At 36.8% G+C, this 18,462-nt stretch overlaps 3 protein-coding genes across 4 annotated transcripts in view; 2 read left to right on the plus strand and 1 right to left on the minus strand.

Moving 5' to 3' along the window:
* LOC144966101 (protein AAR2 homolog) overlaps positions 1–18,462 on the plus strand; it is a 417,529-nt gene that overhangs the window by 351,416 nt on the left and 47,651 nt on the right. The window lies entirely within an intron of this gene.
* LOC144966056 (cytochrome c) lies at positions 5,753–10,288 on the plus strand. Of its 2 annotated transcripts, none has more exons than XM_078902073.1 (3): positions 5,753–5,856; positions 7,582–7,778; positions 9,814–10,288. In XM_078902073.1, exons 2-3 carry the CDS (start codon positions 7,595–7,597, stop codon positions 9,957–9,959), a joined length of 330 nt encoding a protein of 109 aa, XP_078758199.1. In that variant the 5' UTR covers positions 5,753–5,856; positions 7,582–7,594; the 3' UTR covers positions 9,960–10,288. The 2 variants fall into 2 exon arrangements, with proteins under 2 accessions (XP_078758199.1, XP_078758200.1); XM_078902074.1 differs by lacking the exon at positions 5,753–5,856 and adding an exon at positions 5,907–6,052.
* LOC144966094 (uncharacterized) overlaps positions 17,341–18,462 on the minus strand; it is a 38,107-nt gene continuing 36,985 nt past the window's right edge. The window contains exon 23 of the mRNA XM_078902160.1: positions 17,341–18,413. Within this exon, the coding sequence (XP_078758286.1) occupies positions 18,213–18,413 (201 nt within the window). The 3' untranslated portion in view covers positions 17,341–18,212. The remainder of the gene's footprint in view (positions 18,414–18,462) is intronic.

The following is an 18,462-nucleotide window of genomic DNA, read 5'->3' on the forward strand; positions in this document are numbered from 1 at the left end:
TGGGATCTTGTGCTGATGCCTGGGTGAGACTTTTAGGTGATCTCAAACTAAGAACATTGATGGTATGCTCTTGGAATCTACATCTGTTCCCTATTTGTATCATTCTCCTTTGTCTTACTTTTTCCTCAAGTCCTTTTAGTCGTACGTCTAAAAAGTTATAATCCAATTTTCTTCCTTTTTACTGGCGCCGACATGACCAAAATGTGTTGCAAGCGCCGTAAAACCCTTAAAAACAAACAAACAAACAGGCTGGAAATGTTAAAAGTGAATGAATAGTAATAGTAATTAGATACATTATTTAGACTGGCTTCTGAAATGGTAAAGTTGTTTATCAAGCCACCGTCCTTCTTTCTTTCAAAACAAACAAACACCAGTCACCACCAGCGGCAAGTATTATTGAGTTCCTATTTTTCCAGATTTTTTCAGTATGTCGACAAAGATTTTAAGTGAAATGTTTGTAGATTATTAAATTGTATTTTACATCAGCATGAAGAACCACTGATATAATAATATTGTTCATTCTATCCACGCTCTACTGTCTGGTATTTTCTTGGTTAATAAGGCATTCAACACACACATGTAATAAGGCATTCAACACACACATGTAATAAGGCATTCAACACACACATGTAATAAGGCATTCAACACACACATGTAAAAGTTTTGATCATGGAATTTAGTACTGGATTCAACTTTTTATTCTAAGGTGGTGGAAATTGTTAGAATAGCAAAGAGAAAGAACTGGGTGGGGTCTTTGACCTCCCATGGAGGGCAGGAGGTCACTGGCTGTGTTTTGTAGCCCCCTATATCTTATATCTTTTTTGAGTTGCTTTCTTTGTCTTGGAATGGGATTACTTGGTTTTGTCCTGGTCCTTGTCGGAGTTCTTAGCTGATAGAGAAATAGTTTGTGTATTAGTTTTGGGATTATTATTTTTTTCCTTGTCTCTGTTATGAATTGTTCATTATGTTTTCTGTTTTGGATATGTTCTGTAAACTATTAATAATAATAATAATGATAATCATATTTATATAGCGCCTTTCGTCGAAACCTCAAAGCGCTTTTTAAAAAAACAAACAAAATATCAAAACAATTAAGAGCATAAAAGGGCATCAATACATCATCAATATAAATCACATAAAATACATTTAAAATTCAATTAAGTAAATATTTTCTGAAAAGATATGCTTTCAGTGTATTTTTGAGCTCGAAAATCTCACAGATTGAGGGAGATGATTCCAAATCGTGAGTCCGAATTTCATAAGAGACCTATCACCAAAATACGTACTTAAGTTTAGTTTTAGGAGATGCTAACAATTTTGAATCGTGGGATCTAAGATTTCTCAGAGGTTCGTATGGTTGGAGTAAGTGTTGAATGTAAAGAGGGACAGAAGACTCAAATACACCAAAGCAGATAAGGGCTATTTTATATTCAATTCTAGCCTGGACTGGCAGCCAGTGGAGGATTCGAAGCATGTCCTGTGTATAATCGTAATGAGATTTTCCCAAGACAAACCTAGCCACACAATTCTGTACTCTCTGGAGCTTGTTTATTTTGTTATTAAGGAGACCAGCGAGCAGTGAATTGCAGTAGTCAAGACGTGACAAGACCAATGCAGAGACAATTATCTTCAAGTTCAAGGTGTTGAAAGGTAAAAACGACCTCATCTGTGATATTCTACGGAGCTCAAAGTACATAATTTTCACATTATTGTTTATATGCTGATCCATAAACAAAGAACTATCCAGAAATGACACCTACATTTTTAGCCTTTTCAGAAATAGAAATATCAGAATCATTTATAGTTAGGGTATCTAGGATTTGAAAATTGGAAAGACTTTAATTTTTGCTGAGTTCCTATCAAAACAACTTCAGTTTTGTCTTCATTCAACAATAGCTTATTTGCAAGCATCCAACTTTTGATGGAGTCACAACAATTTTCTAAATGAATGACAGACAAGAGAGGAGAGATCATGAGGAGAAGCAGATTTATATAGCTGCGTGTTGTCAGCATATATGTTGTAATTAACAGAATGGGAGCGTATTACACTGCCTAATTGTAAAGTATAAAGGATAGGGCCTAATACCGAACCTTGCGGGACGCCATATTCTATATAGACCGTTAGAAACTTTGCCATTTACACTCACTGTCTGTGACCTGTGACCTATTGAATGTATGTATTCCTCTCTGGGATCCGGTACTGGTGACTTTTACTTTTAGGTGATCTCAAACTAAGTACACTGACTGATAGTGTGCTCAGCTCCTTATTTCAACCAGTCTTCTTTGTCTTGGGTAACTATAATGTTGACACATAACCCACGTGCTAATATTGATGGCGCCTGTTTCCGTGTGATTTGACGAAACAATTAGGATTTTTCGATGAAATCATCAAGATTTCTAATTATTCATAATACAAGGAGACCATTTTCATGTCAATTTTAAACACCATACAAAATGTGGTGATGGCTGGCCTGGTGGTTTCGGAGCCTTAAAGGCCCCATACACGTAGCGATTTCAACTGGAGACAGTCATGGCTGAAGCAATTCGTAGTGAAATCGCATGTGTAGCCTATGGCCAAATAACCGGGCGACAATCAGAGGGACGGTCGGTCTCTCGCAAACCCCACCAGGGGCGTGGCAGTATATAAAAAAAGTGGACAATCTTTTTCGCTGTTTTGACTTTAGATTCTTGATCAGCGTTAAATTAACAAAAGGTTTGATACCAAGAACTCTGTGTTCTCCCAAAATTATTTAAATATTATATAAATAAATTTTATTATAAGTATTTTTAAATATTTTTTTTTTTATTTTGAGTTATGGAGCGATTTCATCATTTATATCCGTTGGCTTGGCACGCGACATGTGATTGACAGATGCCAAGCCTTGACTACGTGTCGAGAGAACCCTGGCTGACGACTTGATGATGGGTGTGGTGATATCAACAATATTAAAAATGATAATGATGACGGTAAAAATAAAATCTGTATTTTCCACAAAACAGAAATCTCTCTCTCTCTCTCTCTCTCTCTCTCTCTCTCTCTCTCTCTCTCTCTCTCTCTCTCTCTCTCTCTCTCTCTCTCTCTCTCTATCTATCTCTCTCCCCCCCCCTCTCTCTCTCTCTCTTATGTCTCTCATTATCTCTCTCTCTCTCTTTTATGTCTCTCACTCTCTCTCTCACTATCTCTCTTATGTCTCATTATATATATATATATATATATATATATATATATATATATATATATATATATATATACATAAAACACAGCCTATCGAAACATCACCTACTCCCATCCCTTTCCCCTATCCATTCGATTATATTGTATTCAAGACAACTGCTACCTGTCTTTTGTCACTTTTTACACTCGGCGCCAACCTTTCTGGGCTGACGTCATAAAACTGGGATGGTCTACGGAATTCATGCAATTGAACACATGTGTAAAATTTTGACTAAGACATTATGGCATTGAACATTGGATATGATGACAAAATGTCTAAGATGCCTGAAATGGCAGAATTCCGCCAAAAAGCGGAAAAGTAAGAGCAAGTTTACACATATTTATTTATCTTTTTAGGCAAACCTAATTGACTGACATGGCGGTTTTTACCCCCCCCCCCCCCCCCCTCAAAACTTTGCAAGCTAAAATCAGCAAATTTGCGATTAATTTTCCGAAAAACCCATAATTAGTTCATGAAAGAGAAAGGTATTTGTTTTTAAGGGCATCACGGCGCTTGCAACAAATGTAAGGTCATATCAGAGCCAGTAAAAAGGAAGAAAATGAGATAGTAAAAAAGAAACTACTCTAGATTAATTATCTTTCTCGTTCTACACGAGCTATCAAATTAAATGGAACCATTTTTTTTTAAATTCACATTCTTTAATGTAAAAAACAACAAAAATTTTTAATTTTTTTATTATTATTATTTTTTTGTTCATTTTTCCTTTGCAAAATCTCGAATATTTGCAAAAAATTGCAAATTTTGCGGTCGCAATGCAAATCAGTGATATTTAGCGATTTTTTTCGGCCGCCAGCGATGCAAAAAGCCTACCATGTCAAAATGGGGACATGGCTGCGTCTGAATAATCTCTTAAAATGGTTTGTAATCAGAATTCGATTTATTAATAATTTGTTAAAACAAAAGAAAACAAAAAGACCAAGGCGCGTTAAAACTGGCTTTATGAACACCAAATGTTTGACAAAAACACAACGTACAAAGCGAGTTTACTTAACAAAATTAAAAATAAAAACATAGTTTTTAGGTCTACACGTCAATTTGAGTGTAAAATCAAATTTTGTTAACCAAAAACAAAAAACGAAACAAAAACAAACAAACAAGAAAGCGCCTTTTCGAAATAATTCTACCACTCAATATTTGTATGGTCCAACATTGGATTATCAAACGGGATTGTCTGGTATTTTCCCCACCGAGAAGTTCCATTTAAAACAGGGTATAAAAGCATTGAAATATATAACTAAATATATATTTAAAACAAAACTTGATTTTGAAAAATCTCACATATCAAATGACATTCTCGACTTTTATTAGTAATTCTTACAGTCTTAATGTCTATAGTTCAACAAAAAAGCAAATAATACTTTTAGTTGTAGTGCTATTTTACCGAATTTTAGGTAATTTGAACTGTTCCAAAAATAAAACGATGACGTATGATCATATGACGAAAGACCAAGATTTTTGAAGGTCAAGCGCTTCGATACTGAAAATTGAAGGCTTCGAATATCTTTTCTCATTCGCTCTCTCGACAAGAAAGAATGTACCTAATTTTAACAAGAATACATTTTGTAAAGATGTTCAATTTGCGTTAAAAAAGTAGTCCTTCAAAGACACAAGGCACATGGAGTTGGAGCTCTTCCCGGTTTCTATAATGTGAAACAGATAATAACAATTGCTTGCTACTCTTTGGATTGGACGCTAATCTTTCGCAAAGTAATTTCCGCCAGATCTAACAGAGCCAACCACTGCTGGGCGGACAAGGGGATCAGACTACTCCACCCGGAATCAATCGTGGTCCCTCCACGTGTAAAGCGAGTGCTCTACCAATTGAGCTATCGGGGCTCCTTTTTGCGCGCAAGCCTGAAGATAGTAAAGTCTTCTTTAATTAAAACTAGATGAGGCCCATTGAGCAGTGCGATAAATTGCTTCTCTCAATCTTTTTAATGACTGAGCTCTTGCGTTCACGATATACCAAACATCACGCCAAAAAGCAGTGCTCAGTTTTTTAAAAAGATCTCAATGTGCAACTTTTAAAAGAAAAACTTTTTTTCGCTGTTGGTTCTACCTTTGATCGATACCCAAATCATTCCCTGGAATTACCTAAAACTGTTGCAAATCAGCCAGGCATTATATTTGTAAGATCGACCACTATCTAGCATGCCAGTAAAAATGTACCAAAGCACAAAGAGAAGTTAGTGTTAAACTGAAAACAAATTGAATACCGCTCAATAATGGAAGTTTCGGTCCCAAAACTTTCCTCAGCCAAAACCAAAATTTGACGCTATGTAAAAATTTCTATGAGGGAACATTTTAAAACGTTCTATCACTAAAAATTGTTGAATGGTACTAGTACTTTACTTCTCTAAGTCAAAATTTATTCAGAATGAAACTGAAGGAAAAATGGTGAAGGGAGTGGAAAAACAAAACAAAACAAAACAAATCAACAGACAGCAAAACAAACAAAACAACTGTCGATAAAAATCTAAAAGCTTAGAGTCGATACTAGTACTCGTCGATAATGAGGGGTAACCCCGTTCCTCCTTTTTTGTTTTTCATTGAAACAAGATTTCAGGGTGACCCCTTTTTATCTGCAAGGGCTTTGCAAAGGACACGCCGTTGTGTAAATGTATGTTGGTTATCTAATTTTTGTTTGATTTCATCATTTGACCACATGAAGTTGTACTACTTCTTATTTTACATTGTCATTCAGAAAGTTATATTCCATGTTTGAGGAATACTAGTGAATGAAAAGTTAATAGTTTTGAATGTACAGATTCAGACTGCTGAACTGCTGAATATTTATTAGACGTCTAGAGTAGACAGTAGGTCTTCCACTTCTTTTCATATTTAATTTATCACGTATACAGTATTGTCAAGGTATACAGTGACAAGTATCAAGTCTGGTTTGAAAACGATTTGATTTTTTAATATGGAGGGAATGCGTATTATTAGTATTGTTTTATTATTTAGAATTGTGGGATCTTTGGGACACGTCTAGCACGGAAAAGTGACCTTTAGTGTACCCTATTGAATTGTGTAACTTTGTAAGTCAAAATTTTCTTCATTCATTGAGTCTGTTGTCAGTACTCAATATCTCTCACGTCACTCCCAAGTTGGTTATCAAGAGTCAAGAGGACAATACGATCCTAGTAAACCACTTCTATTAGAAAAAAATATACGGATACGGGCCAAGGGGGGTACTTCCTAAGTCTAAGTGTAAGTACTACTCTACTAATTAACTGCTAAGGCCTAAAGCCTAAGGCTGGAAAAAAAATGCTCAACTCAAATGAATGAACTAGGCTGATAAGAAATAGTATTCATATTAATTAGAAAAGAAAAAGTTTATATTTTACCACCAGGAAGCTACAGCTAGACTAGTGCAGATCACGGTGGGCGCATCATTACGTATCATTATGACTATGATGATGATAATAACTACTTGTGGAAAATGAAAATGCGAAATTTTAATGAATGGCAGAGTCATAAGACATTATTTGACTTTGTCTTGGTAAAAACATCATCACCATTAATGCCATTTTAATAACGAAGTGACTATTTCTCCGAACGCTCAGAGTCAGAGAAATAAACTATTTCTCCGAATAGTTTCCGGTTTCTGTTCTCAAGATTTTTTTGGTTACCTATTTGCCAAAGTTCGACACAATCTTTCATCAGTCATTTCTCCAAGGACCAGGAGGAAGCACGATCTTGAGCTAGATAATAAACCCTCCAAAAAATAAACTTTTTTTGAAACAAAGTGAAAAATGAAGAATGATAGAAGAAAACTGAAACAAAAACTAAAAAATAAAATTAAATTAAACGTAAAATTAAAATACTTGTAATTTTTGTGTTGGATGCTGACAGCTTGCAATCTCTCTTCTGTCTTTTCTTAACAACAAAAAACAAATCAACAAAATAATTAAATAAAAAAAAAAAAAATAAGAAAACACTCGCCTCTTCAACTTAAAGGCTATTCGGCATTCTGATTGGATTCTGTATCACCATAACCTTAATTTATAGAGTTCGGGATTATAGATTCAGCATTATTTTGCTGAACATTCGAGAATTTGAATTAGAGTTCAAGTTTATTTCCAGAGTGTTCGGAGAAATAGAGTTGGAAGTTATTTTCCCGAACGTACAGAGAAATAGAGCCGTCCTTTTAATAAAACTCCCTGGTGTTAAATATGTCACACTAAGCCAGTCGACAAAAGTATGCTTGTAAATTAACTAAATAGGTTGCTCACGAGAGTGGCTCTACTTCAGGGATAGGAAACGTTATGTTTTTCTATGTAGGCTACCTTACCCAGTTTCAGCTCATACTTATATGTTTCTGCTCCTTTGTTGTTATTTCCAGTATAGAATTCAAGATGGCTGATATTCCAGATGGAGATGTTGCCAAAGGAAAGAAATTGTTCGTCCAAAGATGTGCTCAATGCCACACTGTAGAAGCTGGTGGAAAACACAAAACTGGACCAAACTTGAATGGTCTCTTTGGACGTAAAACTGGACAAGCTCCAGGATTTTCATATACCGCAGCCAACAAAAATAAAGGTAAAGCTCTCAATTATTTAAACAAAGTGGAAATACGGACTCAAGATTGAATAGTTTCTTGTTGCCATCTTTGGGCGTGCGTAAAGACAAGGGACACAGTGTGGCCTGTGGGTAGATGGAAGCAGAAGAGTTCAGTGTGGCCTGTGGGTAGATGGAAGCAGAAGAGTTCAGTGTGGCCTGTGGGTAGATGGAAGCAGAAGAGTTCAGTGTGGCCTGTGGGTAGATGGAAGCAGAAGAGTTCAGTGTGGCCTGTGGGTAGATGGAAGCAGAAGAGTTCAGTGTGGCCTGTGGGTGGATGGAAGCAGAAGAGTTCAGTGTGGCCTGTGGGGAGATGGAACCAGAAGAGTTCAGTGTGGCCTGTGGGTGGATGGAACCATAAGAGTTCAGTGTGGCCTGTGGGTGGATGGAACCATAAGAGTTCAGAGAAAATTCTGTATTGCCCCATATCGGACTGACTCCACTGATGTGCTGACTGCTTTGGACTTAAGGATTGTTGTCTCTAATTCCTGATTTTATTTGAACATTGTGTTCAGTTCTTAGAAAGGGGCCATTCCATGTCAAGTGGACCAAATTTTCGGAAATTGGGAACCACACCCCTTTTGATTTTCCTTAAACTTGACTCAATTGAAGATACTTATGAGACATGAAGAAAACCAAATTTCCAGTTCAGAATATAAATATTCAAATTTTTTACAATTTTGTCTCAAAACGTGTCAAAATCAAATTTGCTCGTGGGTCCATTTTTGAGAGGCTATACCTTTTTTAATAATCAAGCTATCTCTCTCAAATATGGTAATCCGTACAACTTTTAGCATAGATTACAATTATTTGAAGGAAAATGAACAAAAATTATCAACTTTTGGAGTTATTTGCCCTTGAATATGGCTCCCCGTGCTGTTCAGCAAAAAAATGAATTTTTTCAATATTTTTTTTCATGACTTTTAATGTTTCATTTTTGGTCATTGGTGATTTGTATCTCAATAAATAACATGTGGTCCAACATAATATATAAAAGATATGGGTCTGGTACTATAATTTTTTGAACAATAATGCATCGCGTAATGCAACGTGCACCAAAATCGCATATTTTTGTCAAAAAAAGGCTCAAAACGGTCAAAGATGTCGGCTGGGATTTTTTTTCAAAATTTAATATACTGTGCAGATACACTATTTCTATAAGCACATGTAAGCTTTCCTTGTATTTTGAGGTGCTTCATGGTAAAAATCACTTGCAAAGAACCTGAGTATCTCAATCTTAAGATACAAAGGCTCAGAACTCAAATTATTTATAACTCCAAAAATCGACTTATATTACACTACACAGATCACAAAACAAAGCTTAAATAATTTGGCTTATGACAAACTCTTAAAAGATAGTAAATTCAATGCTTTCAGGTTATCTACTTTTGAAAAAGTTATGAAATAATGCATTAATAGTTCAATAATTGCAGACTACTCACTCATTCAGATATATTAGGGTGGCATGAATGAAAACAACATATCCAGCTCCTTTAGGTTTATTATTTTGTGTGGTGGAATGTTCTCCAGTTAAAAAATAGCTTGTAAAAAAAGTGATAAAGTTAAAAAAGGAGAAAGGGCTTTTTGCCGAACCCGATTCTAAAAAAGGTAAAAGAATAGGAGATGAGATTAAAGGAAAGGTAATTGAATTTTTATAACAACAATGAAAATTCGTGGCTGTGTCCTGGAGAGAGAGAGACTATGTTTCAGTCACAATTGATGGGAAAAAAACTAAAGTGCAAAAGTGTTTGATAATTGTTAATTTTGATAAACCAATATATCATATTTAGGGTAGGTACTTTAAAAATATTCAGCATGCAGTTCATTCAAATTAACTAGTATCAAATGCTTTTGTACTTTAGTATTCCATTTTCTTCCTTTTTCTGACGCTGAAATACCTAAATGTGTTGCAAGCGCTGTTAAAACCCTTAAAACCAAATAATACCAAAGTATCAAGAAAGTCATAATGTTAAATACATGTTGCGCTATTTAATTCCATTGTTTTTCTGTCTTCCAGGAATCACTTGGGGCAAGGACACGTTGTGGGAATACTTGGAGAACCCCAAGAAATACATTCCCGGAACCAAAATGGTTTTTGCTGGTCTCAAGAAAAAGAATGAGAGAGCGGACCTTATAGCATATCTAGAGGATTCAACCAAATAGTGTTGATGGCTGTATATATATGGTTTTTAGTAATTTATAATAAACTTTAGTTGATGTGCGAGTTTGTATATTGTAATGAACATGTTGAGATGTAGTGATTCCTGGATGGAGCCGTTTTTTAAATCACAGCTTTCTTTACTTATTATATAAGAGATCATGGCATACAATTTATTTTTGTTCTTTCCCATCTTGCTAGTGACAAACAAAAAAATTTAAAACATTACTGCTTGATGTAATGATCATTTTCATCCGAACACCATCCATGCTAGTACGAAATACTCCTCTGTCTGTTGCCATCGATTTGATGAAAATAAAGTATTTATTATGCATTTCTTGACTTTGCCTGTTTGCATTATTGATGTCGCTGTACCTACTGCTTTAAAATAATTCTACTGGGCCTGTTTGCATTATTGATGTCGCTGTACCTACTGCTTTAAAATAATTCTACTGGGCCTGTTTGCATTATTGATGTCGCTGTACCTACTGCTTTAAAATAATTCTACTGGGCCTGTTTGCATTATTGATGTCGCTGTACCTACAGCTTTAAAATAATTCTACTGGGCCTGTATGCATTATTGATGTCGCTGTACCTACAGCTTTAAAATAATTTTACTGGGCCTGTATGCATTATTGATGTCGCTGTACCTACTGCTTTAAAATAATTCTACTGGGCCTGTCAAAGTTTCCTATTTTTCTTCCTGTTCTTATCTCTCCCATCATCATCTGGGTTGGGTGATTTGACGTCTTATGATGGGCAGGGAGGTCACTGTTGCTGTGTCTTCAGTACCCCTTGTATTTCCTCTTCCAGATTGCTTTCTGCCTTTATCGTGGAATGAGATACTTGGTTTTTGTCCTTACCCTGGCTGGAGTCCTTGACTGTGTAGATAGTAATAGTTTTTGGAGGATTTTGTTTTCCTTGTAAATCATCTCTGTTGTGTAGATGTTATTGTTCTCTTTTAAAAATGTATTTTCTATGTGGGGTTCCGTTCATGACCTCCGGGGTCCCGATAGCTCAGTTGGTAATGCACTCACTTCACACGTAGAGTCAGTCCCGGGTGCAGTTGAGATTTTTTCTGACCCCCCTGTCCACCCAGCTGTGAATGGGTAGCTGAGTCTGTTAGATTTGGTGGAAAGTACTTTGCGATAGACCGGCGTCTTATCCAAAGGATAGCAAGCAATTGCTATTTTCCGTTTCACGCTTTTGAAACCAGGATAAGCTCCTGCTCCATGGGCCCAATGGCTTTGAATGACCACTTTGGGGGTGGGTTGGTTTCCTGACCTCCCATAGTGGGCAGTGAGGTTACTTCTATATCTGTTTTCCAACTTTCTGTCTTGGAGCGAGATTACTTAGTTTTGTCCTTTCCCTAGTCGGAGTCCTTGGCTGAGAAGGAAACAGTTAAATGTATAGTGTTGGAACTATTTTTTTCCTTGTTGATCATTTCTCTATTACTATTATGTATTGTGTGTTGAATGTATAGTAGGGTATAATTTAAGCTTTTGAGTGTTCCAACTTCCTCCTTTTTATTGGCCTTGATATAACCAAATGTGTTGCAAGCGGTAGTAAAACCCTTTAAAATAAAAATATGATTTGATTTGTAAATATTTGAGTGTGCTAATGTCTGGATAAGACTTTTAGATGATCTCAAAACTAAGAACATTGGTGCTCTTGGAAATTCTCGATATGAGCCATTCCCCTTTGTCTTACTTTTTTCTCTTGTGCTCCTTATTATATTTGTAAATCTATAATGTTTTTTTACTATCCCATTTTCTTCCTTTACGGGTGTGAAATGACTTATATGTGCTGTAATCGCCGTAAAACCCTTAAATTATCTTATCATCTTACTACCCCCTATCCTTTCCAACAATGACTTCTGGTTGGGGTTCCTGGCCTCCCACAGAGGTCCTTACTGTGTCTTCTATCCTATATCTTCTTTCCAACACGCTTTCTTTCTTTGTCTTGGAATGAGATTACTTGGTTTTATCCTGGTCCTGGCTGAAAGGGAAACAGTCAAATGTGAGGACCTGTGCTTGTGTCTGGATGAGGCTTTTAGTAATCTCAAACTAATTACTTTGATAGTGTGCTCTCGGAGTCTACATCTGTTTCCTATTTGAACCAATTCCCCTTTGTCTTCCCTTTTCTTGGGTAATTGAATTGTAATTCTAGAACATTTTATTATCCATTTTATTCCTTTTTACTGGCGCTGATATGACCTTAATGTGACCTTAACAAAACAACACGTAGTGGGCAGGGAGGTACATACAGTGTCCTCTATCCCCCTATATCTGTTTTCCAACTTGCTTTCTGTCTTTGCCTGGGAGGGAAACAGTCAAATGTATACATAGTGAGCTTTGGGAGATTATATTTTTTTTCTTTGTAAATCATCTCTATTATGCACTGTATTATTTTTCCTTTCCAATATTATGATTTGTAAACACTTGAGTGTATTCGTCTTTGCGGTGACCTTTGCTTGTGTCTGGACAGGACATTTAGTGACACTGATCATGTGCTCTTGGAATCTACAGCTGTTTCCTATTTGAACCAAGTCTTATTCTTGGGTGCTTTAATTTAAACTATCCCATTTTCTTCCTTTTTACTGGCGCTGATATGACCTAAATGAAAATGTGTTGCAACCGCCGTAATAACCCTTCAAAACAAACAATGACTTTTTGTCCTTGACCTTGTCCTGATATGAGATATCTTGGTTTTGCCGACACTGATTCAAGTCTATTTCTGAGATTGAGGCAGTTGGGTGTAAATGTGAGCACGTGATTTTTATACAAGAAACTCACAGGATGGGGGAACGTTGGTTGCCCTTGGTCAGAAGATTCTTCATTAATTCACAGCCTAGCCTGATTATCCTTTAAATCATTTCTGTTCTGTATGTGGCATGATCATTATACCATTCTGTATCACCTGAGTCTAGCATGGAGTCTTTTACTGAGAGGGAAACGGTCAAATAAAATCTCTTCATTTTTACTTATTTTATAACCATCTGAGTTATCCTTATCCGGAGAGCATGTAGGGCATCAATAACGTTGTGGATTAGTGTCAATTCAGACAGTACATTGTAAAGAAGACAGGTCCAAGGACTGATCCCTGAGTCACACCAAATTTTAAAGGATTTTAGACATTTGACCTAAATCACAGGATAGTGATAATTTCATTCACACCTATTTAATTTTGTGTCTGATAATCTAGTATAGTATAATGGCCATCGAGGAGATCGTTACAGAGGACTGCATTTCCTCACCTTGGGGGAATCTTTCAATCAGTACATTATTAGGATAGTTAAGTACGTAGTCCTCCAGGGTCCTCATGATACCGTTTAGTCTTAGATAGAACACTAGTCTATCGTAAGGTACTTTCTGTCACAGACCCAGCTACCCACTCTCTGCTGGGTGGACAAGGGAAATCAGAAGAAAAATGTCAACCACTCATTTGTGAGGCGAGTGTTCTTCCAATCTTTAAAAAAAAAAAAAAGAAAATACACGTGTATGTAAAATAAGTTCTCAAGGATTGCAAACCATTCGGTGTAGCCCTATATAATATAACGTTGGTGATTGAAGCAGGCCACATCCAATCTGTAGCCTTTGTAAACTCGTCGTCTGTTCTGTTCCCATCCAGGGCTTTCCATTTTCACATTTTTTGTTAGTATTTTTCAGGCACTCCCACCACACATGGCCTAACTCTGACCAAAAATTCATGTAAGTACAAGACAACCACCAAAAGCAAATGAACAGTGAGTAAGTCGTATTCAATAGAGGGACCAATGGGATTTGTTTACACGAGCACTACTAGCCTACTAGTGTTAGGAACACCTTTTCATTTTCTTTTGGTGATCAGTGCCTTGTACTTGTAGTAATTCTTCATAGCCATTTAGGCCCATTCAACCGGAGTTTATCCCAGTTTCTATAGCTTGGAACGAAACAGACAATAGCAAATGCTTGTGTTACCCCTTTGGATAGGATGTTAGTCAATCGCAAAGTACACTTTCCAACAGATTTATCAGACAGCTACCCACAAAGTACACTTTCCAACAGATTTATCAGACAGCTACCCACAAAGTACACTTTCCAACAGATTTATCAGACAGCTACCCACAAAGTACACTTTCCAACAGATTTATCAGACAGCTACCCACAAAGTACACTTTCCAACAGATTTATCAGACAGCTACCCACAAAGTACACTTTCCAACAGATTTATCAGACAGCTACCCACAAAGTACACTTTCCAACAGATTTATCAGACAGCTACCCACAAAGTACACTTTCCAACAGATTTATCAGACAGCTACCCACAAAGTACACTTTCCAACAGATTTATCAGACAGCTACCCACAAAGTACACTTTCCAACAGATTTATCAGGCAGCTACCCACAAAGTACACTTTCCAACAGATTTATCAGACAGCTACCCAACCACCGCTAAGTGGACAGGGGGGTCAGAACAGGATCAATCTCATTCCCTTTGTGTGTAAAGCCTTTGCTCTACCGACTGGGCTATTGGGATCCATGATCACTGTCTTGTACTCGGGTTTTACTGTGCTTGCGACACATTTAGGTCATATCAGCGCCAAGAAAATGGGATAGTATAAAAGTTGTAGAATTACAATTAAAGCACCCAAGAAAATGTAAGACAAAGGGGAATGGTACAAATAGGGAATAGGTGTAGATTCCAAGAGCTGCTATCATTGTGCATAGTTTGAGATCACCTAAAAGTAGGCAGTTTAGCGAGAGCGCGAGCCGCTGGCTGAATCGGCGATCAGCCACCCATTGAGTTTTTGTGACCGGCCGTGGAAGCGACCTGCGGGAGTGGTCGGAAACAAATGCAATTTTTGTTTCGTTTTTCGGATCGTACTACCACTTCAGATACATCTTTTTGAAGAGAAGCTAAACTACGAAACAGTCTTTTTCTGAAGTCGATCGGATCACTATAACTCGAGTTATTTTCTTTTGAACTCAATGCAATTTTTAAAGCTTAAGAACATAAAAACCCGTTGGGCGACATTATTTAAACTTCGGAGACATAAAATTCAACTATTAAATATTTGAATGACACAAGATATGCAAGAATTAAACTTGACGCACGACTTGTTTAACTCTCCGCAAAAAAACACGATTTTAGACTTACCGCTCAACTGAGCCGGCATTCAGTGGCTGTGACGTCACGCTTTAGCTGACCTTTGGACCCACGGTCGCTGCTGATTAAACACCACGCTCTACCTCCTTTATTGGCTTATTATTGATATTAACTTTTTGTTTTCATAATGTTTTTTCATGTAAGAGAATTTTATTCTTTTATTTTCATTCTTATTTTTTATTGAAGTAAAAGTACGAAAAAAAAAATAATGGTTGCCATGGGAGCCGAACTTCCGCCATCTTTGTTTACGATTGAAACTAGTCTGTGTGGCCCCCATGGTAAATATTGAAGAAATATCTGTACTGGAGTCCTAAAAGTGAAGAGCTGAGCCAAGACCCCCCCCCCCCCCCCCCCCATCCACACACACACACACCCTCCCATCATCACCTTTGATTTATTTGTTTTGGATTTTTTTTTAAATGGGGAAGGGGGGGGGGGGGGGGGGGGGGGGGTCATGTCGTATGATGACCGTCCTTTTCTCGGTAAATTTTAACTTTCAACAGCCACTTTTGGTCCACCAGTCAGTCATTTAAAACATTTTAACGTTCGGTTTGTTTACAGTTCTTTGAGAGTCCCATTTATTTTATTTAAAAAAAAAAAAAATTAAAACGGATTTATCTACAGTTTGTTTAATTATAGTGTGTTGACTTCCTTCAAGCCCTCACTTTTCATACTTAGGCAACAAGGAATTGATCCAATATATATCTTTTTCACTCCAAAATATTATTCCTTTTCATATTTTGCTTCATTTAACTTTGTTTTGATTCAGATGAATACTTTCAAATGTTTAAAGGATGTCAAGGAGAAGATTGCTGCTATTGCTGAGTCTCAAGGTCAAACTCTCACGTACTCAGTAGTAATTCTTAAGTTATGCCTATTCATGACCACCAAAGGAAGAAAGAAGACAATAAAAGCAAAATCCAGTTTATAATGAAAGAATAGAATTCTACCTATATTTTGATTTATAATTCATCAAAATCCGTCCATTTTTGACGAAGTTACGTCTTCATAGGCAGTTGTTATTACTTGTGTTGTCATGAACTCGTCACAACTTTGCAATGGTAAAATTGGCCGTTTTGAACCCCGAAAAATATTCATTTAAAAATTCATAACTCTTGAACCAATTGAGATATCTCAAAAGTTTAAAAAGCATTGGAATAAGCACAGCAAGCTGCTTCTGTTAATACCAATTTAAAGAAGTTCTTTATAATTTGAAATTTTCACTAAACTGCCTACTAAAAGTCTTAACCAGACACGAGCACAGGACCCCACTAAGAGGAATACAATCAAATGCTTACATTACAAATTCAAAACAACAAATATAATATTACATAACATAGAGATGATTTACAAGGGAAAAAAATCATCTCCCAAAACAATAACTAAACATTTGACTTTCCCTCCCAGCCAAAGGACTACGGCCAGCGCCAGGACAAAACCAAGCAATTTCATTCCAAGACAAAGACAGAATGCAAATTGGAAAACAGCTATAGAGGGATATGAAGATAAGTAAGTACCTCCCTGTCCACTATGGGAGGTCAGGAACCCCACCCAGATACAGGGGGATAGAAGACACAAGTACTTCCCTGTCCACAATGGAAGGTCAGGAACCCCACCCAGATACAGGGGGATAGAAGACACAACAAGTACCTCCCTGTCCACTATGGGAGGTCAGGAACCCACCCAGATACAGGGGGATAGAAGACACAACAAGTACTTCCCTGCCCACTATGGAAGGTCAGGAACCCACCCAGATACAGGAGGATAGAAGACACAACAAGTATCTCCCTGTCCACTATGGGAGGTCAGGAACCCCACCCAGATACAGGGGGATAGAAGACACAACAAGTACCTCCCTGCCCACTATGGGACGTCAGGAACCCCACCCAGATACAGGGGGATAGAAGACACAAGTACTTCCCTGCCCACTATGGGATGTCAGGAACCCCACCCAGGAAAGCAACTAAGAAAACAGATACATGAATTAGAAGACACAGTGTGACCTCCTGCCCACCATGCGGCGGCAGACGGCAGATTGCTTTCGGATAATAAGAAAAAAAGTAATAGAAGTTCAAACTGTTTTCATGTTCATCTTTTTTACGGTATGTAGTAAAACGTGTTTAACAATTAACTAGTTCTTAAGAAACCCATTTTCACTGCAAAGTGAAGAGAAATTAAAACTAAAAAACAATTGTGTAAATCATCAAAACTCAAAGAAATTGATAGAAAAGGGGGAGATAAATAAAACATCAACTTTATTTTAACCACTTACAAATCATTGATGACACCAGTAGTTTGGGGCCATTCTATTCAAAGGGTGGCAACACATACAGACAAACCATGTATCTCATCTCATTCAATTGTGTCCATTTTTCATGGAGAGAAAATAAGTTTGACACAGACTGACAATCTAAGTTCTAATCAATAATGAATAACAACAGAATCGATGACACACTTTACCAAAATCACCCATCTTAAACCCTTTCACATTTTTCAAATTCTTTGTCAAATTCTCAACACGGAAACTCTTCCAACAATTAGGCCCCGCCCAGTCCCAACTTGATCCAAATGTCCATGCTTTACTGTGTTGATAATAATAATAATAGTAAAGACAAAAAATATGAATCAAACAGCATAATGTGTGCATACCTGCCCCACATGCACTCTCTCTCTCTCTCTCCCATTCAAACACACACACACACACGCACGCACACACACACACACACACACACACACACATTAATATAAATGTAAAAATGCAAAGATAATGAATGACTGAGTATAATATAAATACCCCAGAAGGCAAATTGATGTTTTCATTTTACGATATGTATAAATCCCGAGCAATTCAGAGTGCTAAAATATCAATGACAAAAATGATCCTACTTGAATAAAACATGCATTGGATCTTTCCCTTCGGCAAATGAGGAGGAAGAACATAAGATAACTTTTGAATACATCATAATGAAACATGTTTTGAAAAATAACATCCCTAATGTATTACAATTATTGTTTTTCTTCACACATGAGTTAGACATCATTTACAATACAAATATACGACCATCTTGTTATAAAGCAAAAGAAATATTGATTTTATAAACTCAACCATTTTAATTTTCTTCATCACTCGTCTCTTCCTCCAAGAATGTTTGTGGAACATTCCGTGAAGGCACGGATTTTCCACCTGCAAAAGCAAAAGCTACTTTTTCTCTGGTAGATTTTGGTTGTTCCTTTGTGAAATGGATCGGTTCTCGACTAGTTTCTGCATCGAGATCTGGCGGTTTTCGATCACTTTTCACTCTAAGGGATGACTGAAAAATCAAAATAAAACACACATAAAAAATTAATAATTTTAGATAC

The sequence above is a fragment of the Berghia stephanieae genome, chromosome 2 (genome assembly GCF_034508935.2).
Source record: "Berghia stephanieae isolate SIO BIC M18660-M18661 chromosome 2, UCSD_Bste_1.3, whole genome shotgun sequence".
NCBI classification, from domain to species: Eukaryota; Metazoa; Mollusca; class Gastropoda; order Nudibranchia; family Aeolidiidae; genus Berghia; species Berghia stephanieae.